Genomic DNA, 27,307 nt, shown 5'->3' with positions numbered 1-27,307 from the left:
GGCAGAGAGATGAAAACAAAACAGAACAGCCAAAAATTTAGACTTGGTTTATGTGAACATACTCTACTACAAATTTTATAACTTTATTTTGTTAGATATGGTTAAATCTGTTACAATTAAAACTAGTTTAAAAGGACAAACTCACCAAACAAATTTCAGTAAAATATAAATACATGACTTGCAAGTTATAAAGGTGTGAGGACAAATGCAAGTTATCAAACTTCTCTCTCATGCTCCCTTCCATAGTCTTAAAAATACGTTTCATTGTACAAAAATATCTGTCACAATCATTCTGACATAAATATGCTACTGTTTATACAATGTGTATGTCTAAAACTTCTGTTTTCACAAACCCAAAGAATTCTTGTGAGTTCCAGGGAGCAAAATTGAAGGATCCACCTTAAACAGGCCAGATACATCCCTCTCATTTCCTGGTCCTATTTTTTTTTCCTTAATTAAACTTTGTCCTCTGTTCTGCCAATACCTTAACCAGGTGTAAGAGACACCAGATATTTCCATGCCACAAACACCAGACAGGAGCAAAGAGACCAGCTATGCCAGGATGTGACCAGCACCCAGCCTTCTCATATTTCCCCCAAAGACGACGTCCACAAATAAGCAGGAAGAAGACTTAAGAATCTGCTGTCTCAACTCCTTTAACCTGTGGTGCCTAAACTCCCACCTTTTTATTATAAAAAAAGAAATGGAAATGTAATAATCTGTCTCTTTAAGAGACAAGCCACGCCCACTCCCTTCAACATCCTCTGAGGCAGGCAGGTCTTTCTTCCTGCTTGCAGCCTTAGTCTCTCTCTCTCTCTCTCTCTCTCTCTCTCTCTCTCTCTCTCTCTCTCTCTCTCTTTTCTAGCTCCCTCTCCGAGAGGCAGTTTCAGACTCCCCTCTCCCCCCTCCTCTCTCTCTCCCTCTCTCTCTCTCTCCCTCTCTGTTCTTGTTTTCTCTCTTCCCTTCCATAACTACTAAATAAATATCCAACCTCACTCTTTATGGCATGCCTCCATCTGTCTCTTGCCCGCTGCAGTCACATGACTCACTGCCAGGGATGCCGCTGGGGACCAGCCACTTTCAGAGACCTGCCATTTGGTCTCCTGCGCAGTCCCTGCCTGGGATTGTCTGTTCTTGGGACCTGCTGCCCCCTGTCTGCCAGGGATCTGCAGCAATTGTTAATAATCCATTACACTAAGAAAATACCAAACATAGTAATAATATAGAAGGAGAAGAAACTGAGTTGAGAAATCCAGAGAATATATTTAACAAAATTGTAGAAGAAAAAATTTCAACCTAAATAAGGACATGCCTATACAGGTAAAATAAGTTTACAGAACACCAAGAAGACTGGATCAGAAAAGAAGATTCCTGGCTATAAAGGACTGTTCAGGCAAAGGTTGTCCCATTCCATCACTTTGGAGCAGCAAAAACAAAAGAAAAGAAAAAGAAGAGAATAGAAGAGAAAAGAGAGAAATAAAGAGAAAATTTCCTTCCCATATAGTTATCAAACCACTGAACACACCAGAAGAAAGGAAGAATATTAAAAGAATCAAAGGAAAAAGGCCAAGTAACACATAAAGGCAGACCTAATAGAATTAAACCTGACTTCTCTGAAAAATCATAAAATTAGGGGCCTGAGCTGATGTTTTGCAGAGACCAGATTATAACCTAGACTACTATACCCAGCAAAACTGTCAACCACTATAGATGGCTTAAAGCAATTAACAAGTGGTAAGGTAACAGACTCTAATAGGACAGTGGGTGAGGCCACAAAAGAGGGGTGACGTTTAATTATAGAAGGGTTTTGGTGTCTCACACCAAACTTGAGAGACTGGTAAAGGAAAAGGAGTATCAGAATGCATGGCTTGAAGAAGAATGAGGGGAATGGCTTTTGAGCCTGGGGTTAGCCAGATGGAGAGAGAAAAGGAAATGGAGGCTCCAATTTTGGCTAGGAGATCCTTCCCAACTAGGGGACAGGAAGGATTGGTACCACTAGAAAAGAATGGGTGAGGTAGATACCCCTAAAAATGCAGTTAAGTGGTGTGGTTTGGTGAGTTTGATAAGGTTGTTTACCTCTGACAATAGAGAAAAAGGAGGGTAATGTGGCCCCCCAGTTTTTTCAAGACTAAAAAAAATGGCTCCAGTATTTAGAAAGAAGTTAGATGGGTTGCCCTGATGCTGTGATGATTGACCCTGTAGGACATGGTGGTGGTTGGGTCAAGGGGTCCCAGGTCCTGTCGATTACCCATCAAGGAGGTTGTCTGTGCTTTATATTCAACTGCCCGTCATGACATGGAGACAGTCAACACCCAATGTACTTCTCAAAGGTTTTGGACATAGTCCAGGTGGTTTATGAATATTTGGACAGGCCTGGACCCAGGGACATTTCTGATCAAGTTTTTAATAAGGATGTGACAGTTCTCACAGTTTGGGGGGTTAGTGAGCCTGGGCTTCTGTTTTGGCCAGGTGAGAAGCTTTAGCCATCATCAGATACTTTTGCTCACGGGCTTTTTCATCTCTTCAATGACATCCACTAAAAGCCACTGCTAATCTTCTGCTTGTGGAGACTTCTCTCTAGATGTTTAAGTTTAGCCTTACTATGTGGGAAACTCTGAGAGAGGACGTAGGTCATAAAGGGTTGCTTTCCATTTGGGGTATCAGGATCCAGGTTGGTGTATTGTAAGAAGGCCTTTGTGAGCCAGTTGAGTAATTGAGATGGATTTTCATGTCTTTCTTTTTCTTAATTTTTATTTGTTTATTTATTTATTTATTAAAAATTTTCACCTCCTCCCTGCCTCCTTTTTTCCTCCCCTTCCCTCCTCCCCCTCTCTCTCTAGTCCTAAGAGCAGTCAGGGTTCCCTGCCCCATGGGAAGTCCAAGGTCCTCCCCACTTCATCCAGGTCTATAAAGGTGAGCATCTAAACGAACCAGGCTCCCACAAAGTCAGTTCATGCAGTAGAATCAAAACCCAATGTCATTGTCCTGGCTTCTCAGTCAGCGGTCATTGACAGCCACATTCAGAAGGTCCAATTTGATCACACGCTCCATCACTCCCAGTCCAGCTGGCCTTGGTGAGCTCACATTAGATCAATCCCACCGTCTCAGTGAGTGGACGCATGTCTTTCTTTAATGACCTTTGGCATCTTTGAATGATTTACTTCCTTAAGGGCAGACTTATAAAGACCAGTTAGGTGACAGGTTATAAATCAGTTCCTAGCTAGGATGTCCCCTGGGGTATTATAATCCCATTCAGGATCCTGATTAAGGGCTGACCTAGTCCCCACTGTGTAGGTGATATCTGTTTGATGGAATCCATCTATATGGACCATAGTTCTAGCCTGATTCCAGACTTGTCTATGCTCTTCTGGAAAGAGATTGCTGGCAATAATCATATTAAACACTATAAAAGATATGGTCATAGGATTAAACAATGTACTGGAATTCTTTAATAAAAGTGGAAGAATTGGCAGTATAGGACCCTAATCTTTTTTTCTACTTGGGAGAGTTCAAATAATGAGAAAGAGACATTTACCTTGACTAAACCATCTACCCCAGCAACCTCTTGCAAAGGGAGAACTAGAGCCGGTTTAGATTGGGGAGGTACAGGAGGCACTATGGCAGAGTGTGAAAGAGTAGCAGGAGAACTGAGGGCTGTTGGTGCGCTGAAAGAGGGTGCTAAGGAGAATTGACCTGGATGAGCTGTCACTGAGGAGAGATAAAGGAAAGCTGAAAGGGAGCTGTGGAATTTTGCCTATAGAAGGAATGTTCATTAACTGGATCAAAGGTAATAGAATCATCCTGTTCTGACTTCATAGCTAGCAGGAACTGGGTGGGGGAACAGGAAGCATAGAGAGATGACTTGGAGCAAAGGTAACAGAAAGCTTTAACATAGAGGGTCTCTTTTCATTTTCCTGATTGCTCAAAGTAGTTGTAAAGGTCCCAAATATTTGGACCTAGTTTGCTGTTACACGGTCATTTAGATTGCCTGTCTAAGGGATATTGAGACCAAACTTTATCGCAAAGGCAAACATTTTAGAGCCTTTCAAATCAAATGTTATGTGTAAAGGTTTGAGATTTTCTAGGAAGCATTCCAAAGGGTGGGAAGGTAACGAATGCTGAGCTCCCGTGGATGAGAGGTTAGGGATAAGGTCACTTCAACTTACAATTATGGGCATCCTCTGGATTTAGGGAGGATCAAAAGGTACTAAATCATTCAGAGAATCATTGCCCAAGGGGGTGAAATGTAGCAAGCTTAGTCTGGCTAAGCCAGAAGAGAGACTCAGGTGCCTGTCACCAGAGCTTCTGTAGAGGTGAGAAGGCTAGAAAAAACTGAGCTCTAGGAGGAGGGTCTCATCTACAGGAACGGGCTGTGTAAAAGAGGCTTGTGTGGCTCCTTTTCTGGGGAAGGTAGGAGAAGGATGCTATAGCCCAATTGGGCCTAAGGAAACTACCTGATTGCAGCTTCAAGAGTCAGGGAATGTGGTCAAATAAAGATGGCCAGCCATAGCCTAAAAGACTGTGGCTGTGGGTACTTCTACTTCCAATAGTATTAGAGAGGTGCTGGACACTCAATGGTCTTCCTCAGACCCAGAAAAAATCTTTACACCAGCCAAAGGGGAAGCTCACCTAATTGCTGCTGTTGGATGGAATGCTGAACAATCAGTGTGCTGGAAGGTGAGTCCATTGATGATTGACTGGAGATAAGGTATAGGGTCCAGTGTGGCTCAGACCGCAAGGGGCGAGCACAGGCACCAAATTCTATCCGGGTTTTGGCACCAAAATGTAAGTGTGTGGGAGTGTTACAGCTCTGGAGCTGCAGAGATATTCTGGTTTATCAGAAATCTAGACTGTACCCAGAGCTGCAATAGGACAGCTCTGGAAGCAGGAGCTGCAATAGGACCGCTTATCCCTGAAGAGAAAGGGGTCCGGAAGGTCCTGTCAGGAGGTTACCTGAAGCTGAGGTGTGATGGCGCATGGTCTCCCCACAGGATATAGCAGTCCTGATTCTCTCCTAGAGAAAGGAAAAATGTCTCATTAAGGTTTTTCAGCTCAGTCCCCTAAGGGATGTCTCAGCAAGGTTCTGCTGTTCTGTTCTATTCAGATTTGCTCATTCCCCCTGAGGGAACATCTCAGCAAAGCTTTTCTGCTCAGTGCCCTAAGGGATGTCTCAGCAAGGTTCTTCTATTCTGATCCAGTAAATGAAGATCTTCACCCAAGACTCTTTGGATAAAGAGGAGTAAAGAAGAACGACTTCCTCTGCCGGGGTGGTGACAGCAACTGAACTGGCAGGGGACTTATACAGGACCTCTATCTGTTCTGTTTAGGGATTGGTTAGTTTTCCTTCTCAGGGATTGGTTAGTTTAGTTGGTCAAGGGCAGAGATTGCTCCGGTTTTAGTGCCAAACTGTGTTTCTTTCATTGACCCTTTTTGGCTTTTTTGCTCTATTTTAAGGACTAAGACATATTTTTTTTCACTGCCTCTGGTTCTAGGTTTGGCTCTGGTTTCAGAGTCAGGGGGGTTTTCTTTGTGTTTGGGTTCAGGGATAAAGTATTTCTTTCACTGATGTAAATCAAGACTGCTTTCATTTCCCAGCCACCCAGACATGAAATATCACACAAAACTATATTAATCACAACACTATTTCGCCAACATCTCAGGCATATTCCTAGCTAGCACCTGCATCTTGAATTAACCCATTTCTATTATTTTATATTTTGCCATAAGGTTTGTGATTTTTTTTTACCGCACATCTTGTTTCTTGGGTGACCACATGGTGTCTGCCAGATGCTGCCTTCTTTCTTTCTGCATTCAGTTTAGTTTTCCCACCTAGCTATATTCTTCCCTGCTATAGGCCAAATGAGCTTCTATTTTTAACCAACGGTAATAAAACATATTCACAGCATACAGAGGGGAATTACACTGGTTCTGGGTTCAAAGTCAGAGTTCTGAGGGATTGGTTACTTTTCTTCCTCAGGAATTGAATGGTTTTGTTGATCAGTTTGTCAGGTGATAGAGTTGGCTCTGTTTTTAGGGTCAAACTGTGTTTCTTTCACTCGTCCCTTTCAGCCTTTTGGTTCTAATTTTAGGGTCAGGGCATTTTTCTTTCATTGGTTCTGATTCTAGGGACAAAGTGTGATTCTTTGGCACTGGTTTCAGGGCCAGGGCATGTTTGTTTTTTTTTTTTTTAAGTTTTTTGGGCTCAGGGCTAAAAGCGTTTCTTTTACTGACTTGAGTTTCATATCCAGGGTGTGCTTTTTTCTTTTGCTCCGGTTTCAGGGCTTGTGTAGGTTTCTTTGACTGGCCCGCTTTCCCTATACTCAGCTTCATATGGAAAAATAAAAGCCAGGCTAGATAAAACAATTTTTTACAATAAAAGAACTTCTGGAGGTATGACCATCCCTGAATTCAAGCATTACTACAGAGTTGTAGTAATTAAAACTGCATGGCATTGGCATAAAAACAGACAAATGGAGCATCAGAATTGAATAGAAGACCCAGGTATAAATCATTACACCTATGAGCACCTAATTTTTAATGAAGAATCAAAAATTCTACATTGCTAAAAAAGAAAACATCTCCAACAAAAGTACTAGCATAACTAAATGATAGCATGTAGAAGAATGCAAATAGAGTTATACATATCACCCTGCACAAAACTCAAGTCCAAGTGTATCAAAGACCCCAACTTAGACTCGTAGTAATAACAGACACATAGCCTGAACCGCCATCTCTTGTTGACCAGATGGGTACCTAGCCCAATTGTCATTAGAGAGTCACCATTGTTCAGCAACTTATGGAAAGAGATATAGACCAAACATTAGGCATGATTTAGTGGATCTTACAGAAGAGGAGAAGAAAGAATTATAGGAGCCAGAGGGGTCAAAGATACCACAAGAAACTCACATAATCAACTAACCTGGGTTCATAAGAGCTCATAAAGACTGAACTAACAACCAAAAGCCTGCATGAGACAGACCTGGGCACTTTCCACATATTACAGTAGCTTGGTCCTCTTGTGGGACCCCTAGCAGTAGAAACTGTTGGGGCTGTCTCTAACTCTTTTACAGGCTTTTGGCCCTCAAATGCCTCATACTGGGTCCTCTTTTCCAGCCTTAATACATAGGATGGTGCTTAGTCTTACTGCAACTTGTTATGTCTTGTTTTGTTGATACTCATACTCTTTGCTAAGAACAAATGGAGGAGGAGTGGATTGGAGGATGGGATCAGAGAGAGATGAGGGAGAGACAAGGAGAGGTGGAGAGAGGGGAAACTATACCAGGGATGTAAAATAAGTAAGTAAATAAGTATTTATTTTTTAAAATAAAATTGAATACCTGATAGAGGGATAATATCCAAAATTAGTAAAGAACTCAAAAACCTGGATGTCAAGAAAATCTGATTAAAAATGGAGTACAGATCTAAAGAAAAAATTCTTTAAGAAGAAAACTCAAATGATTAAGAAGCACTTAAAGAAATGTAGAACACCCATAGTCATCACAGAAATAAAAATCAAAATTATTTTGAAATTTCAACTTAGACCTGTCAGAATGCCTAAGATCAATAAGACAAGTGACACCTTATGCTGGTGAGGATATGCTGGAGTAAAGGGAACAGCTATCCATTGCCATTCAGAGTACAAACATGTATAGCCACTGTGGAATGCATTGTGGCACTTCCTCAGGAAGTTGGAAATTGATCTGCCCTACTATCCAACTATACCACTCTTGAGCATATACCCAAAGGATGATTCATCTTACCACAGAGACATTTAATCATGTCTAATGCTCCTTTGTTCATAATAGCTAGATATTGGAACCAGTCTAGATGTCCCTCAACAGGAAAATAGATAAAGAAAATGTGGAACATTCACTTGCTGGAACATTATTTAGCTGTTAAAAAAATAAAATCATGAATCTTGTAGGTAAATTGATGGGAGTAGAAAAACTTCTTTGGAGTGAGATGACCCAGATCCAGAAAGACAAATTTGCTATGTATTCACTTATATGTGAGTATTAGCTCTTAACTCAATGATAACTAAGCTGTAACCTGTATAATATGGAGGTTATGTATAGAGTAAGGGGCTGGGAGAGGACAAATATTTCTCCCTCGGAAAGGGAAATAGAATAGATATGAATGGACCTGGGGTGGGGGAAGTGGGAGGGTGGGCTCAAATGGGAGGAGGAAGGAAAAGCAAATTAGAAAAGAATATTGAGACAGAGAGCTAAAATTAAGTGCCATTTGAGGTCTCGTATGGAAATGTAATGTTTTTCATAAAGCTTCATAAAAATGTATACATATGTGAAGGGGATCTAAGTAAGGAAGCATGGCCTCAACCAGACATCTCTTGTCATCAAATAATTTCTCAGTAGCACAATTGTATTATATATAATTAAGTTGGTGACCAAAAAGGTTCCAAGAGAACCCCCAAACAACAAAGGTTGTGAAGACTACAGGTTCCTCTACAAAAACTAACATCAGGGCCAACATCTCCAAGACTCATTGGACATTGAGAAATTGAGCTAGGGCTTGCTTAGAAACTTTGTCTCTGTTTGCTAGTGTCTTTATTTCAAGAAGGTACTCTAAAGACTACCAAGAGAGAAATACAACCACAAATCCAAGTATAAACACTTTGGTCTATAATTGTGTCCTGCCTCCAAGATATGCCAATGCAATGATGACTGTGGTTATCTTAATAAGTATGGCTCCCATAGACTCATGTGTTTGAGCACTATTAGGAGGTATGGGCTTGCCATATATGTGATGTACATTATATTACAAATTATTGTTTGAGAAAATGTGATACAGTGGAGGCAGTCTTTGAAGACTCAAATGCTCAAGCCATATTCAGTGTGATAGTTCACTTCATGTGAACTGTAGATAAAGTGTAAAACTTTCAACTCTTTCTCCTGTACCATGTCTGCCTGCTACCATGATGATAATGGACTAAATCTCTGAAACTGTAGACCATCCCCAACTAAATGTTTTCCTTTATAAGCGTTACCATGATCATGGTATTTCTTCATAGCAATAGAAATCTTAACTAAGATAATGATGTAAGACTTGTGTTAGTACCCAACCCTGAATGTACTTAAGGTTCATTTCACCAGATGGAACCCGTACCATATCCTGCTTGGGTGACTAAGAATCAGACTAGATAGCCCAGGAACCTAGAGTAAAATAAATGCTAGTGTTCTAAAAAAAAAAGTAGCAAAAAAAGAAGAAAAAGAAAAGAAAAGAAGAAAAGACTCCTAATGACATTCTGCTATACTCAGAGATCTATGTGTTACTCAGCCATCATCAGATCTTTAGAGATTCTCCCTCATGCAGCAGACGGGAGCAAATACAGAGAACTATAGCCAGATACATGCAGAAAGTTAGAGACCTTGAACACCGTGTCCTAAATGGGATGTCTCTATAAAATTCCTCCTGTCAGGGCTCAGAAAACTCTGTGGAAGTAGAGGTAGAAAGAGTGTCATTCATATATATAGGACAGCTTCCAGATAAGTGTTTTTATGAGATTCCAGAGTGTGCAAATGAATAGTCTCTGTTTCTTGTAGTCACTGATGGGCTCTTTTCCTTCTTATTATTTGTTTTGCCCAATTATGATATGTTAGTTTTGTTTTAATAATGTTATATTTTATTTTATTATTATTTCCCAGATGTCTGATTATCACATTAGGTACACAAAGGGGATGAATCTGCATCACAGGGGTAGAGTGGAGAAACTTGGAAGAGTAGAGCAAGGTAGAAACCTTAATCAAGACATGTTACATGTGGGATAAAGTCTATTTTCCATAAGAGAAAAAACAAAGCAAAATAACTAAGGCCAATATTTCTCAAGTAATTCCATAAAGTATAAAGAAAAAGAATCTTTACAAATTAATTTTATGAAGCTAGCAGTCTCCAGATGCTGCAGGGAAGGACACAACAGCAGCAGGAATTTATAGGTCAATTTCCCAGTGTACAAAGAAAGGATCTTCAAAATCATTTTAAGACAAATTCAATATACATTAAGAGATGACATATGTACATTGGATTCATTCCAGAAATGCAAAGAGGGTTCAACTCATGTAAATCAATAATTCCAGTCAAGAAAAATAAGAGGCAATTGTGTGTGGAATAGGCAAAATTGGAGTAGGATGTCATGAGTCCTCTTTCGTTGCTGTCCCTACTCCCCAGAGTCTCTTGGCCCAAGATCTCTTACTGAACCTGGATATCAGTATTTTTTAGCTAACCTCATAGGTTAGGATGCCTCAGCAGTTTTCCAATATCTGTACACACCCAAACCCAATGCTAGGATTACAACTGAATATGGCCATTGCTAGATTTGCATATGGTTTCTGAGATTCCCAACTTAGGTCTCTATGATTCACATCAAGACCTTTACACACCAAGTTCTTTCCAACTTCTCATACAATTGTCTTAATAACTATAGGAAATGACTTTGATAAGATCTGACCTCCTTTCAAGATGAAAGCCCTGAAAAACTATGACAAGAAGATTTTATTTCAACAGAAGCTGTAATTAAAGACTGATGGCCAACTTTAGATTGCATAGAGAAAACTATGAAAATATTTTCTCTGTAACAGGATTAAGACCAACTTGCCCACTATTGCCACTCTTATTCAGTCTAGAGATTGAAATTTAATCCAGGACAATGTGACAAAATACAAGGATATAAATGGGAAATAAATAATCTGACTGTTCCTATTTGCAGATGATATGATCCAACTTAAAAAACTTGCTGAAGACTTCACCAGAATACTCTTAGATCTTATAAGTACTTTTAGTAATGTAGCATGATTAAAAAATAATATTCAGTAATTATTAGCTTTATACAGTAATGTTCACAATGGCATCCCCTGACAAACAAATAGGAATAAATTAGAGTTGTAGAAGAATACTACAAGGGGAATTTTAAAAATCTTTTTAAAAGGGAAATAAAATAGTAGAATGAGAAAGACATCACATGTTTATTGGTTGTCAGAATTTATATATTGAAAATGGCTGCATTACTGAAAGCAAATATAGAGATTCAGTTTAATCCCCATTAAACTTCTGATGACATTCTTTCCAAAAGTAGAAAAAAAAATCCAAATTCACAAGGAAACTCAAAAAGACCTTTTTTATCTTGAGCAAAATATCAGTATTGTAAATATGACTCCGTGTGATTAAGAAAAGTACTTTATGTGTGTGTGTGTTTTGCCTGCATATATGTATTATGTGCAGCACTTACATGTCTGGTATTTGTGGAAGTCAGAAGAGGTTGTCAAATACCCTGTAATTACAGATGGTTGTGTGTGCTGTGTGGGTGCTAGGACTCAAATCCTGGACTATTATGAGAGCAACACGTCTTCTTTAACACCGAGCCATTACTCCAACCTCAATTCACCTGGTTTTAAATTATACTATAGATCCACAAAACAAGTCAGCACGACAATGGAACAAAGGCAGACACATAGAACAGAAGAGAAAGGAGCAGCCAGAAATGGACTCACATCAGTACGGCCTTCTGAGTTTTACAAAGATGACAGAAATCTACATTAGAGCAGTCAGTCTCAGTGAGAAACTATGCTGGGAAAACTAGCCAATCATAGGAAGAAGACAGAAAATTAATCCTTACTCCTCATTTTGCAAAAAAAGGAAAATGTGTGTATAAAATTTTAGTTTGAATCCCCAAACTTTGAAACTTCTAAATGAAAATAGAGAAAAAAAAGTATTTCAAAGTCTGAATATAAATAGAGAGTCTAGGGAAAGGTTTCTAATAGTTCTAGAAATAACAGGAAATGTTGACAACTGGAGCCACAAAAAGTTAAAATGGTTCTGCATTGTGAAGGAATAAAGAGACAGCACATAGACTGGGAGAATATTTTTGGCAGTTATTTGTGTGGCAGGGTATAAATATCTAGAACATCTAAAGAGATTAATTACTGCAAGAACAAATAACCCAATCAGCAAATGCACAAATATATTTTAATGAGCAAATTCAAATGGCTAAAAATATTAAAAGATGTTTAACATCTTTAGCCACCAAGGAAGTGTAGCTGTATTGAGATTTGTTCTTACCCCAGGAAGAATGGCTTTTATTCAATAAACAAAAACAAGTAATGCTCATAAGTGTGTGTGTGATAAAAGGAACGTTAGTTCAGAATGTACATGAACTAACAGCTTTATGAACAACAGAGATATTCCTTAAAAATCTAAAACTGAACTACTTTTTCATTTAGTTAAACCATTATTGGATATACACTCATAGGAAATGACATTCGTATTGATTAGAGGTACCTGAATATTTGTAAGTTTGTGTCAATTTGTCCACAGTGGTCAAGGTATGGAATCATCACCACATGATTCAACTATAGGACTAAGTAAGACCCGAAGAGAAATAACACTGGCAGACATGCTATTGTGTAAAGTAGACATCTCACAAGGCTCGACCTAGAACTTTAGAGAACACCAAATTTGGAAAAGAGTCATAATTTTCAAACGAAAAGTGAAAAACACTATACAAGATGGCAAGTGGAAACTGATTCTTACAATGACCAGTATAAATAACCAAGTTCAAGTTAATGAATACTAATGACGAGTCCTACCATCAGACCATCAGAGGAGACACAAGTGTAATAAAAATTTACATTCACTTATTGCTGTGAACATATATTACAGGAAAAGAATGACTATTAATTATGAACTTTTATAGAGTGGATATATTAAAAGATTGCAGTTAATTCATATTTCCTAATGTATATCTCTGAAAGAGTATTTTACAACCATGATAATGTGATTAATGTAAGTTTAATGAGCACTAGATTAATTAATACTTAACAATTGATCTTAAATGATATCAGTCACATTTTTAATGATGCATTACTTGCAATTAAGTGATTACAAAAATTATCAAAGAATTTATGACATACTCTTGTTCCAATTTACATTATTAGGATTGGCTCTAGTGAGTCACACAAACAATTAAAATTACCATTATATTTTAGTTGTATAACACAAACTTGGTTATTCCTAGATTCAATTTTTTGTGATCCATTCAGACTTTGGAGTAGGAATACATTCATCCTGTGAAGTTGCAATGTGGCCATCATATAATTCTTTTACAATGAGAGGACCTTAGTTAAAGGCAAAACTCAGAACAACATGTCTCATTTTTTCCTAAATTCAAATATAGCTGTATCTTAGAAGACTCATATACTCAAGGATATCTAAAAACAAACCCTAATGCATGCCAAGTAATAGAATCATGACATATTTCACTTTAGGGTAATATAGAAAGAATATTTAAAAAATAAAGAATGCCACCAGTGACAGCAAAATCTTATTTACATATATTTTTTTCTATTTTTACCAATTGGCTTTATATTGTACAATGGAGTCCAGGTGGTGTTCACTGGCTTTGAGTTGTCATTAATAGTCTGTCTTCTTTTGTTAAGATTACATTATCAGAATGGATCTGAAGTTTGAGAAAAATAAAATAGTACCAGTAACTGTTAATGCATACTGAGACTTTACTATGTGCTGGGGACTATATTAAGGTTCCTCTATTGCAGTCAATGACAGAGCTGGGGTTTGAATCAGGTAAACCAGTTTCACGGTCTTCGTAATGTGGGAGTACAAAGTGACATCATAAAAACATCAAAAGATGTAATCGTTCCTGCTTCCTCTTTCTCTAAGAATGGTAAATTTGTTCTTAATAATGAGCATAAATCATTTCTGGATTGGGTAATAATGATGCAATTGTTGTTTCCCAATGAGGAAATAGGAAGCCCAGAGCAAGTAAGCAGATTTCAAATCTTCCACTTACTTAAGTGCATCATAAGCAGTCTATTGAAAGCCTGCCTGTGAGATCATGCCTGCCTCTATTAATAATTATTATGAGTAACTGTTTGCCAAGTATAGTTCTAAGTCCTTATTTCCTTATTTAATCATTTGTATCGGTCTTTCTGAGGTTAATGTATACTACCAGAACACAACAATTTCACATAGGTTAGGGTAACAAGCAAGGAGCTTATTAGAAGCAAACAGAAAAGATGAGACTAAAGCTGAGGGGAGCAGAAGCAAAACATGTGTCCTGGTTTGTGGTCTTTGCTTGTGTAGTTAGGAAGATATCTGGAAGTAGACGGCTCTGGAAGAGAGCCAAGTCTGGGGGTGAAGTTCATTAGAAGTACTAATGGGAGGGAGGTGATGTGCTGAATTTAGCAGCTTGCTATGCTATACTTGGAGACTATGGTTAAAGCTATCAAGGGGAAAAGTGTACTGTGTGCAGGATTACTTAAATGGGAGCTAAGGATAAGATGACCCAGCAGGGAGTATGGGACTTTGAATAGTCAGAGGTGGGAAACAGAGGACTAGCAAAGGTTACAGAGAAAGAGCTGTGAAAAAAATGTGGTGAAAATCAGGAGAAACAAAAGACTGAGCATTGAAAAGGAAACAGGTCAATAATGCTGAGGGCTGCTGAGCCATGTATTCAGATCAGAACTGAAAAACGACCTTCCCATTCACCCATATGAAGGCTGACATTGATTTTAGTTTGTGTTTTTCAAAGAGAGCTTGTGATGGACAGCAACTAAGGAGATTTGATTAGCTGGTGCTCTATAATGAGCCTGCTAGTGTAATTACTTTTTCCTTGAGCATACTTAAATGCAAGATGCAGGAGGTATTCTTTGGAAAGTGGCTAAAAGAAACCTTGAAGTGCCTCATGAAACGTTTCCAAACATGAATCCTACATATTGGTAATTGAGAGGATTACCAAAGGAAGTCAGTAATTAAAAGCAGTCTAGGAAACACAGGGTTAAAACAGCGAAACACATTTTTTTTTAACTTGGATCTTCTTAACTTTTAATGAACTACTTAAAGCTGAATCTGCAAGATATTTTAGGATTTACCTAAAGATCATATTTACTGTTGACTTTCCTTTTGTTTTATTTTTAAATCAAAATATTATTTTTATAATAGTTTTAGACTTACCAATCTCTGTGACTGAGCAGAAAGAAAAGCATTCTCCATCTAACTTCCCTCCTATTCTCTGGCATCCCCATTGCTCCTATCTTCTTTCTTGTGACAGACAGATTCCATACTAATACACTCTTCTAACCACAAAATCACTTAGTTCTTATCACTTGAAAAGACAAATGACTTAAGCACAAATTGGAACAAGGACAATGAAAAGTTAGGAAGGCACAGAATATGGAATCTTGTTAAGAAACATCGCCTTTGCCAGGGGTTGCCAGCCTAGGCTTATATGGGGAGTTTGAAGAGGCATGCCAGACAGACAAGACCAAGCTTGTTAGACAGCTGAATGGTGTGTTTTTCTGACACATAGGAGGCTGAGTCCTGTTTTGGGTCCCATAAATTTAAAGAGAAATTGGCAGTTAGAAAGTCTTTGATTAATGTCTTCTAAATTATTTTCTCTAGGAACAATTCATTCTGAAGCTAATTATTAAGATACAAAGGTGCCTCTGCACCATAGAGCAGAGAAAGGTACAGAAAGGCAGCCTCTCTCCCTCTTCCTTCCTCTCTTGGACCGAGTCTCAATCATCATTTGTATGTGACACACATGAAGGGTGAGGGTCAATGAGAGACACCTTCAAGAAGCTTCTGTTCCATGTCTTCTAATTTCAGTATTATTTTCTTCACTGTTTTGCTCAAGCAATCATATTTTCAATGAAAATTCTCTCAAAGAAATTTTTCTGCATTGCCTAAATCAGTTGTTCTTAAAATGTGGTACCTAGAGCAGTTCTGCAGCACTCCATTAGAAGTCTGGCTGTGTGTGTGTGTGTGTGTGTGTGTGTGTGTGTGTGTGTGTGTGTGTGTGGCATGGGGGGGAGGGCCTTTCATTTGAGTGCTGTGCCAAGGAGAAGAGAGGGACATTAGATTTTTTAGAGTTAGAGGTAGAGGCATTTGGGAGAATCTAACATAGGTGTGGGAACCATCACTTGAGTCCTCTGAAAGGGTAAAATGCCCTCTTAACTGTCGAGCAGCTCTCTTACTCCAGTATTTTAAATTCCTAATAATTGTTTTCTGATGAAAATGCTTGAAGTCTGGTCCAACAGCAAATTTCATGTGTGCATTACTGCTAACTATAGCTGTATGGTGCATCTAGAGCTTCAGAATTCATTACCTTATAACTGAAGTTCTACACTGTTCACCAACACCTTCCAGTCTCCCCAACTCCCAGATCCTGGGCATCACAATTCACTTTTTTATTAATGAGTTCAACTTGTTTTTTAATTTTACATTTAAGTATATTATGTATTATTTATCTTTCCACATTTAAGTTACTTGACTTACAATGTGCAGTGCTTAGAAAATTCCAACAAAAACATCTTCATCTTTCTTTTGCCCAGCTTTGAGAAGAACAATTCCATTAATGTTTGCTGACTGCTATTCTCTGTCTAAATATGTTATGCCTCCTTTACTTAAGCAATGCTTCCTGCTACCTAGAGGCATGGGATTCAAGAGTGCATCGGCAGTGGTGTTACTCTGGTCTCACAGTAAGATGCCAGTGAATTGTGGCCATTTGTGTTGCCACTCACATCACTGCTACTATTATTACTTTAAATTATAGTGATTAAGTTTTGTCCTTGAGCAAATAAACTACCTTCAGATTTAGCTCTAGTTACTTAGAAGTAAAATGGGAATTATGATAAGAACTCCCTCACAGGCAGTTAAAATATTTAAAATGGGAAATACATGCAGATTACCCAGTGGAATGCCAGATGTAAGGTCTGTGCTTCATAAAGGTGATTTCTCTCCTGTGACTTCTCTGAAGGACATTTTTTGGTAAGCTTTTGACTAACTCTCAGGTGTGAGAATGTCCTGGCTACTCACGTGGAAGGGTTTCATCTTTTACTCTCTTTGGAACAGATGTCACTGAAATTTCTGAGCTTCAAAGTGATCCTTAGTCATATGAAATAAAAATAGTACAATGGGTCACACAGCCACTAAAGTAAAGACTTGAGCTAAGCATAACAACACAAAACAAGAGGGCCAGCAAGACAGCTCAGTCGGTGAAGGTTCTTGTTGCCAAATCGGAGGACTTAAGGTAAATTCCCAGGGTACTCATGGTGGAAAGAGAAGTCCAACACTGATAAGTTGTCTTCTTCCCTGCACATTTGTGTGGTGTCACGTAATAAAACAAATTTACAAAGAATAAAAAAAAAATTGAATGCCACCAGGGTAAACTGAGGAGAGCGACACTCGAGCTGACAGTTCCTGCATCTTCTTTTGGGTACATCAAATATGATCAACCAAACAACAGCCAATAAAATGATGGAAAAAATAACCTTCTAATGTTGGTAGAATAAGCTGTTGAACTCGTAGAGGGTAGTTTATGGGCATAAATGGGATGTCTTCAGCAAATAACTCTGGTGTTCATCGGTAGTGATTTATTCAGGTTTTCCCAGGCTTATTTTGATGGCACAGCCTGTAGACTTTCATCATTGCCAGGATTTGAAGCTAGACACCATATTAAAGTGTCTTCTGGATTTTGGGATGACTTTTTATCTTTTTAAAGTTAAACTTATTTCCTTTTCTTCCCATCCCCACCCCATTCTGCTCCATATGCTAAAATACAAGGTCACTGGTCTCACTTTCATTATCTTTCCTTATCTCTGAAGGATCAGAGGGGTAAAAGAAGGATAAGTGAGTGTCAAACAAGAGGAAGTTTAGCTCTTTGGTTTGGTGTAGGGTGTCAGAAAAGGAAAGCTGTTGGTGACAATTAGAAGATGGAGGATATTCTCAGATAAAAAAACGTGCATCCAATTTTATGTCTGCCTGTATTTTTTGAGTGTCTATTAGCCAGTAAAACTATCATAGGCATTTCCCAATCGTTATCAAGCTAATTAAGTAATTCTTTCCAGAATTTTATTTATTTATTTATTTATTAAAAATTTCCACCTCCTCCCAGCCTCCTTTTCCCCTCCTCCTCCCTCTCTAGTCCTAAGAGCAGTCAGTGTTCCCTGCCCCGTGGGAAGTCCAAGGTCCTCCCCCCTCCATCCAGGTCTATATAGGTGAGCACCCAAACAAACCAGGCTCCCACAAAGTCAGTCCATGCAGTAGAATCAAAACCCAGTGCCATTGTCCTTGGCTTCTCAGTCAGCCTTCATTGCCAGCCACATTCAGAGTGTCCAGTTTGATCACCAGAATTTTTTAATAGAATCTATTGTGCATAAAAATTTTGGCCCAGGTAATTTTTTCTCACTGCATACCTGGCTAACTACAGGGTGTGTGGCCTTATAACATGTATGCACATATCTCTAATATGTGATTGAGTCTTGTTGGGTATTTTATAACATCTTACTAATTTTGATACCTGTCATAATGTGTTGAGTGGGATTTGTTTATCAAATAGAATGTACGCGTGTGGGTCTAAGTTAACTGCAGGATCATTTTCTTTTTATTCAACATATTATTTATTTAATCCTTAAGTAAATGAAGTGGGTACTTGTAGAGGGCCGGTTTTGAACTGCATAGAAACTCTGTGCAGGGGTGACTTGAGGTGGCATTCTCACTTACTGGCTTGGCAAACCAAGTCAGGCGGAGGCAAACTCTCCCATCAGCAGAGTGGCTTGCCAATGGTCAGTCCTTGAGAACACAGATGGGCACTGTAGTTCAAAGGCTCTGATTAGGTTGTGGTTTGTCTTCTGAAGAGGTGTTTTTACATATTACATTGCAACAAGAGTTTTTCCCAGAACACCAAACTTTTTTGTTTAGATTAGCGAGGGCACGAAGCTCTTGAAATTAGTTGCAACCGAGTGACTAGTCTATGAAACTGTTTTCATGTATTATGGGAACCTAGTCCTAGTTTGAATCATGAATTGAGTATTATAAAAAGAGCACTGGCTTTGCAATGAAGTATGCAGCTGTATCTCCTACTCTGCATCCCCTGTGTCCTGATTTCTGCGGCACTACCTAGGGTCATCCATAACCAAGGAGGTTGGGGAAGGATCCCCAACAGGTACTTAACTCAACCTTCTTGATTATATAACATGGTTGATGTAAGTAGGAAGATAAAAATTTGTTTCTTCTGTCCAGTTACAAATGAAATGAATCTCCAGATACATTATTACAAGTGTGGCTGGTGAGGTAACTTTACTAGAAAGGGTATATTCTGCCAAGCCTGATGATATGAGTTTAATCTCCATTGATATGGGATACCCTTCTGTATGGGTATTGCTTTTATGAAAGTGTTTGAGTCAATGACTTAACAAAGTAAATCCAGGAGGGAAATCAGAATAAAGATAGAGAGAGGGAGTAGATGGAGTCAAAGAGACTCATTGTAGCTGCCTAAGGAGACAGACGCTAGAATCTTATAAAATCACAGCCTGGCGTGATTTTGTATTAATGATACACAGATTAATGAAAATGGGTTAATTTAAGATATATACACCATACCTAAGCTGTTGACCAAGCAGTTTTGTAATCAATATAGTTTCTGTGTCATTATTCAGGTCTGGGCAGCTGGGAAATGAACTAGCAATCTCTGTTTACACTCCATGGCTGTATGGCGGGGGGAGAGACACACTCTCTGTTTTCCGGTGGCTACATGTTCACCATGGTTCATAATGTGTGCTGCCTGTTCTCTCTCTCTCTCTCTCTCTCTCTCTCTCTCTCTCTCTCTCTCTCTCTAATTGTATGTGTGTCTCATGTGTGCACACACAAACACACACAAATTAGTAAATAAAGTTAATAAAAATTAGAAATATTTTAGCTGATAGTTTACTTGCATTGGATTTAAGAATCTTTGTGCTCTGGATATATCTCAGAAACTGCCCTTAGTTTACAAATCTTTGGCAAGGTTCAAAGGAAATTTTTCATGTGATTTGTATCCCAGAAATACTGGCAATTTAGATTAGAAACTATTCTGCAATTGCTTTAAAAAATAAAACCTAGTCACTCAACTGACAGCTTAAAAAAAAACAAAAACATTTTTTGGCACAGTATTTTGTTGACAGTTGTTCTCAGACTGCGACATATTAGGTTTAGATCATTCCTTCTTTTTGTTCTTATAGTACAAAAAAGAACATTTTATAGTTTCTGCTACCAAGGGTGTTCAAGGATAAAATGTGTCACTTTACATTTATTTTATGGGTACTCAAATGTAGACTAATTCGTAAGAGATTAACTGAATTGAAAAAAAAAAACATAGCGACCTAGTAAATGCTTAGGATTTTACGAGTATAAAATCCCTTTGGCCCCTGTGGAAATCTCTCTTCTAGCTGTGATTATTTCCCACAGTGCTGGCCTTTTCTCATTCTCTGCCATTCAGTTTTCTCTACTGGGTTCAAGCTCAAATCAACCAACAAGTGCTAGAATGCATTATGCTGGCTCCTGTATGGGTCAGGGTCACATGTGGCTGTCAATCATATCCTATAACTTTCTCTACCCTCTCTACTCAAGCTTTTACAATGATCAGAGACATCAACCCAGGCTGATTTTTCATGTCCAAAGAATAATGATTAGTCCCCAGGACCATTTCTTGTTAATAATGATTTGATGAGTGAATTTATGATCCAGTATAGTAGCTGTAATAATTAACTTAAGATAAATATCAATTATTATAAATTTAGTAAAAAAAAATCACTGTGAACATCTTTCTGGGGTGTTTCAAAAGTTGATCTCAGAGTATAATGTGGTCATTAAACTTGTGTGATACAGGGCTTTGCCCAACTATTCTTCTGCTCATTCATAAAGATTTCTGATCCCATGATCTTACCCTGGATCTCTAAGGGAAAAATTTCATCTTTGCTCATGTGTTAAAACATCAATTTCTGAAGATATGGTCTCATTCCATGCCTCCATCTGTGAATTCTCATTTCTAATTCCAACCTATAAGGGCCTCTTGACTATTTAAATCTTTGTGATTACTTAGTAATTGTTTCTCATTTAAAACATTATTTTAGTCTATTTACTATTTAAAGTATTTGGTATTTGGAGAAGCAAATATTGGTAAATTGTTAACAAAAATCAAGTCTTTTTGCTTTCATAAATCCTTGCCCAGACTCTTAAATTCTTTTTCTCTGCTGTCACCAGCTCCAATATGCAGTTCAGGCATGAAAAGACCTCTGCAGCCTTACTGCTCAGCTATTGCCTGGTGACAGGCACTGCATGGAGAGATTGTGCCTTTACTAGCAGTTTGTCCAGGGTTTAAAGGGATCTCCACCACCTATTATGCTGAACTGATTTTATAAATATACATACTTAGTATAATCACAGTACATCTTATGCAAAGGAAAAGGTTAGGCCTCTGGAAACGAAATAGTATTTCACATCTATTATGCTCTATCTGAATACATTTAGATCTGATGAAGGGAGAGAAACTGAGGAAGTGAAGTTGAAAACAGTATGCCTGTATAGAAGGAGTTAAAGAAATTCAGCAGTCCAGACATAGTAGTATACAGCTTTCTGTGCAGCACTCCGAGACAAAGACAAATGGTCTCTGTTGGTTCACAGTTAGTGTGTTCTACATAGCCAGTTTTAAAGTACTAAGCCAACTATTGCTACACCGTGAAACCCTCTCTGGAAAAACAAACAAACAAACAAAAAAGAGCCAGCAAGTCTGAACATGCTGTCAAGTCCTTTGTGCTCTAGATGTAAAACTTTGGGATGGTGAGAGAGATGGGGCAAAAGGAGAGGAGCTTGCTTGCACTGGAACTCCTTCGACTCAGCTCCGGTAGGCACCAAATAATGAAATTTCCTAAGACAGTGTGTAGTTGAAGGTGGCAAAGATGGAGAGGCTGAACTAGAAGAGCCATCAGTGCTCTTGCGGGCTGTGTGGAGACCATGGGCAAAACATTGGCAGGTTTTAACAACTGAAACCCTGGGATCATTGCATTATAATAGAAACTGATCATATTGCATTAATTACTTCCCTCATTTCTGTGGAAAACTCACATGACAAGAAAACCTGGAAAGGAAGGATGACTTTGTCTTATGGTTTGAAAGGGCTGACTATTATGATGAGTAAAGCATGGTGGCAGGAGTGTGGGATAGGTGTTTGGAAATAAGCTGTGATAGATGCAGGTACTCAGGTCACTTTCTTCTTTTATCCAGTCCAGGATCCCAGCACAGGGAATAGTGCTGCATATATCTTAATATGAGTTTTAATACTCCAATTAACACAATATATAAACCCCACAGACACTTGCCTAGAGGTTTTATTCTAGAGGATTCTTAGTCAATAAGTGGGCACTCAACACTATCTATGGTATATATTTACAGATAACAAATCACTCTCTGATTTCCATTATTCCATAGATGATCAGAAGCTTTGATTTTTTTCCTTTTACTATGACTCTCATCTACTTTCCCATTTACTTTTCCTATTTTTCATGATACTATATTGCATTTCCCATTCCTTAGGAGATTATTTTGTATACACACACACACACACACACACACACACACACACACACACACAGACTCACATACACACACGTATGTAACATGAGGGGGCCTGATGGTTGGGGTTTCTGTCCTGCCCAAAACCCCACAGCTGGCATACCCCAAGGAAAATCACACATAGGACTCCATAAGATTATAAACTGATTGGCCCATTAGGTCAGGCTACTTATTAGCTCTTATGACTTATCTTAACCCATTATTCTGATCTATGTTAGCCATATGGCTTGGTACCTTTTTCAGCTGGGCAGGTTACATGCTGTCTCTTTGGTGGTCTGTGCAGGAATGGCGAGGGAGCTTCCTGCTTCCCAGAATATTCCTGTTCTCATCGCCCCGCCTCTACTTCCTGTCTGGTTGACCTACCTATACTTCCGGCCTGGCCAATCAGCATTTTATTAAAATACATGATTGACAGAATACAGACAATTCTCCTGCACCACACGTACAATAGAGGAAACAATGCCTCAAGTTGATAACTTAAGTTACCTAGTAAAACTCATTTCTGGAGTTGTACCTAAAACTCTATTTTCTGAAATCTTTGAATAGTCTGTTCATAGCATTCTTCTATTTCAGTATATTTCATATTATGTGACCTAGTGGTTTTCTTGTAAAGGTAATGATTATTTTTGCATTTAGGAATATAAATTTACATGTACTGATTATTTCATATTTGTTCAGCAAAGCAGATATTCAGTCAAAAATATTTATTTTCCAAATATTTTGAAAATGCAAAAAGCCTCCTATAATTTTCTGAGCTAAAAAGTTTGAAAAGGATTAGTTAAAGAAATGTTTTCTAAAACATTACATATACACGACAAGATTAATCTAACTATTAATTTCTATCCCTAGCAGACATTTGAAACACACCTTCTGCCATTGTGGTGCTTTTGCCATGGTGGTGACATCATGGATCTAGGAAGTGGAATTTCTGATCTTAAGTTAGCAGCATAAAACATAAAGAAATCTTATAAAGTTATACTTTGATCTATATGATTTGTCTCACATCTATCTAGACAGCAACCATGGTAGATTTTTTTTTGTTTTTTTTTCCATTAGACTTGTTTATTCAAGTATCCGAAAACACTCTTTCCAATTCATCCCCTCCTCCCAATACCTTGCCGCTCCCCCCACTCCCCCCACTCCCTCTCCTCCTCCCTCACCATTCCCCAGAGCAGTCAGGATTTCCTGCCCTGTGGGAAATCCAAGTTCCTCCCCCCTCCCTCCAGGTCCAGGAAGGTGAGCATCCAAACAGGCCAGGATCCCAAAAAGCCAGTCCATGCAGACGAAACAAAACCCAGTGCCATTGTCAATGGCTTCTTAGTCTTCATTTGGACCTTGGGGGCTCAGTCAGCCCCCATGTCAACCACATTCAGAGAGTCCAGTTTGATCTCATGCTCGTTCAGTCCCAGTCTAGCTGGCCTTGGTGAGCTCTCATTCGATCAGACCACTTGTATCAGTGGGTGAATGCACCCTTCACGATCCTGACTTCCAGTGCTCCAATGTGGGTCACTGTTTCTATCTCCATCCATCGTCAGATGAAGGACCCCTCTGATTTTGCTTTCCTTGCTCACGATCTCCCTCCCTCTCCCTATCATACTACAAAAGTATTTGTTCAACTATGTTCATAGCTGCATTATTTGTAATAGCCAGAATCTGGAAACAACCTAGATGCCCCTCAATAGAAGAATAGTTAAAAAAGGTGTGGAACATATACACATTAGAGTTTTACTCAGCGGTAAAAAACAATGACATCTTGAATTTTGCATGTAAATAGATGGAAATAGAAAACGCTTTACTGAGTGAGGTAACCCACACCCAAAAAGAGGAATATGGTATGTATTCACTCATAAGTGGTTTCTAGCCATAGTTAAAGGTTTTTGAGTCTATAATTTGTGATCCTAGAGAAGCTGAATTAGAAGGTGAACCTCAAGAAAATCATATAGTTATTCTCCTGGATATTAGAAGTAGGCAAGATTGCCAGGCAAACTTGGGTGCACGGGGGTGTGTGTGTGTGTGGAAGTACGGGGAGATGGTTAGGGAGGGGGGGGATAGGGATGGATTGGGAGAATGGGAGGGGGGAGGGAGGAAGGATGGTTATGGGAGCAGGGAAGTTTATATCTCAACTAAGGGAGCCATTTTAGGGTATGCAAGAGACTTGATTCTGGAGGGGTTCCCAGGCCCAAGGAGAGGTCCCCAGATTGTACTCTGGGCAGCAGAGGAGAGGGTGCCTGATCTGGCCTTGTCCCTTAACTATGCTGATGAATATTTTGCATATCACCACAGAACCTTCATATGGCGATGGATGGAGATAGAGACAGAGACACATATTGGAACACTTGACTTAACTCCCTACGTCCAAACCATGGTAGATTGCTGTTCTATCTCTCTGAGGCAATTAAGAAGTGATCTACTTCATTAGCAAACTCAAAGTTACCAAAGATGAGGTAGTTCTCCAGAGGGGGGAAGACAATAGAAAAACATATGAACTTGTTAGACTGACTAAATTGCTCACAGTTGTTGAGTTTTACAAAGTTCATCTGCAAGTTGCCAGTATGACTTTGCTCAAGAAGACAGAAGTTCCAGAACCTAGGAAGCTGCTGTGGACCTAGCCCTAGTCAGACACAAAATCTGAAAGTCCTTGGAGGGTCAAGTATTAAATCTCAAAATGTAAGTACAGGAGCACCAAGAGTTTTACTTCTAAGAGCCACAGCAGCAGGAAACTAGCCTTCTCAGGAAGGAGAGAGTCCCTAGAAATGCCTCTTTCTCACTCCACTTACAAAATTAGATAGAGTCCATGCATCTGAAAATGGTATTTATGCACTCAGTTTGCTCTCTTCCATGTTAATATTCTCTCCAAACACCATGTGGACACACCCAGGGGCAATGTTGATCCAACCAGATTGATCAACTGGAATTAAACCATCAATGATGTCTATAACTTTAGTCAAATTCCACAATTTAATATTTTCCAGATTTAAAGTGCAAGAAGAAACAATTCAGTATACTATTTGTACAGGTGGCTCTTTAAAATTCAGGGTACCCCACTAATTACATTTATAGTAGTGTATTATTTTCTCCCAACACAAGAGAAGTTCCGTGTAAATGGAAGTTTCTGTCCCTCCCAGTCCCACAGCCATTCAGTCCCTATAAAGCACACAGAGGCATTTATTAATTATAAACTCTTTAACCTATTAGTTCTGGATTGTTATTAAGTAGCTATTGCAGACTAAATTAACTCATAATTCTTGCCTATGTTTAACCACATGGATTGCTACCTTATCTCAGTGCAGCATTCTTATCTTGCTTCCTCTGCTTCTGGATGATGACTGTGTCTCTACATTTTCTTTTGCCAAAATCTCCTAGTCCTGTCACCCCACTTATACTTCCTGCCTGACTACTGGCCAATCAGTATTTTATTAAACCAATACAAGTGACAAATCTTTACAGTGTACCATTGCATTTTCCCATAGCAGTTCTATCTATAAGGCATTCAGTAAGACTTTCAAATTATTTAATACTTTTCATAGCTGGAAATTAGTGAACTCTGAACATTAAGGCAACAGGAAAAACTTACGGTCTCCTATAATCATTACCCCTTTTCCATATGAGTCTAGAATAATTGGGAAATACCATTCCAGTTAGTTCAGAAAAAGAGAAGTGTTGAGGCTACAGTTACTACTTCCTCTGGACTATGACAGATGGTATAGTTTATTTGTATATCATAGATTATATGTAGTCGATCTTTCTTTCTTTGTACCACCAGCTCCCAAACAATGACACAGAGACTTCTTAGTAATTATGAAAGTGTGTCTTGTCCCACTAGCTCTTAAAACTTAAATTAACCTTTTTATATTAATCTACACTCTGTCGCATGGTTATTTATCTCTCCTCCATTCTGTAGGTCTGACTGCCTCCATATCTCCCTAGGTAATGCTGCTTGCCTAGATTCTAATTCTGAGTTACTCTCACTCCACAGAAGTCCCACCTATTCTCTTCCACCTAGCTATTGGCCATTCAACTATTAATTAAGCCAATCAGAAGGAGCCTTAGGCAAAGACATATCTTTAAAGTGTACAAAAAGATTTTCCCATAATAATTACAATGTATTTTGTGTTTGCCCTCTTAGTAGTCTATGGGGTAACCTGGAAAACACCTAGTTTCAGCTTAATAAATATTTATTGAAGAACAAATTTCTATTTTATTTTAAGTTATTTATTAACTTGTTCTTGAGACAGAAACTCACCCAGCTTCCAACTTATGGCAGTTCTCCTACCTCAGCCTTCATAGTACTGAGCCTTCATGTACAGCCAAATATCGAATTTAAATAGAATATTCTTGTATTAGCTTCCCTTTGTTGATTTTGTTTGTTCCAGTTGATGGCAGTAAAGGACTTTTACTCCAGCTGAAAGAATGAAAAGGTAAAGCCTAATCATTTAAGCTGCTTCTGTGAAAGAGAAGACAGTCACCTGTTTCCCCCCCACACACACACATCTACACAGGCACCTGTTTGCACCCCCCACATCTACACAGGCACCTGTTTGCACCCCCCCACACACACACATACACAATGCACCTTTTGCACCCCCCCACATCTACACAGGCACCTGTTTCCCCCCCCCCCACACACACACATATACACAGGCACCTGTTTGCACCCCCCACATCTATACAGGCACCTGTTTGCACCCCACACACATACACACAGGCACCTTTAGCACCCCTGCCACACATATACACACAGGCACCTGTTTGCACCCCCTCCCACACACACATACCTCTCACTTAAGTAAGAACGAAGAGTCAGGAGATTATGAAACTGACAACATTCTTGTTGAGAGTAAATGATATGGTACAAATGTATTTTGATTCGATTTGTTCTCTGTTTTTCATCTAT

At 38.9% G+C, this 27,307-nt stretch overlaps 1 protein-coding gene across 1 annotated transcript in view; it reads right to left on the bottom strand.

Moving 5' to 3' along the window:
* Anxa10 (annexin A10) overlaps nucleotides 1-5,775 on the bottom strand; it is a 160,688-nt gene extending 154,913 nt beyond the window's left edge. Inside the window, exons 1-4 of the mRNA XM_087901193.1 lie at nucleotides 5,747-5,775; nucleotides 4,954-5,014; nucleotides 4,630-4,816; nucleotides 3,536-3,708 (exon numbers count right to left, since the gene is read on the bottom strand). Of these exons, the coding sequence (XP_087757319.1) occupies nucleotides 3,536-3,708; nucleotides 4,630-4,816; nucleotides 4,954-5,014; nucleotides 5,747-5,775 (450 nt within the window). The remainder of the gene's footprint in view (nucleotides 1-3,535; nucleotides 3,709-4,629; nucleotides 4,817-4,953; nucleotides 5,015-5,746) is intronic.
* Nucleotides 5,776-27,307: the final 21,532 nt, after the last annotated feature.

The sequence above is a fragment of the Myodes glareolus genome, chromosome 23, assembly GCF_982192425.1.
Source record: "Myodes glareolus chromosome 23, mMyoGla1.1, whole genome shotgun sequence".
In the NCBI taxonomy this organism is placed as follows: domain Eukaryota; kingdom Metazoa; phylum Chordata; class Mammalia; order Rodentia; family Cricetidae; genus Myodes; species Myodes glareolus.
This window is presented reverse-complemented; position numbering and strand designations above follow the sequence as displayed.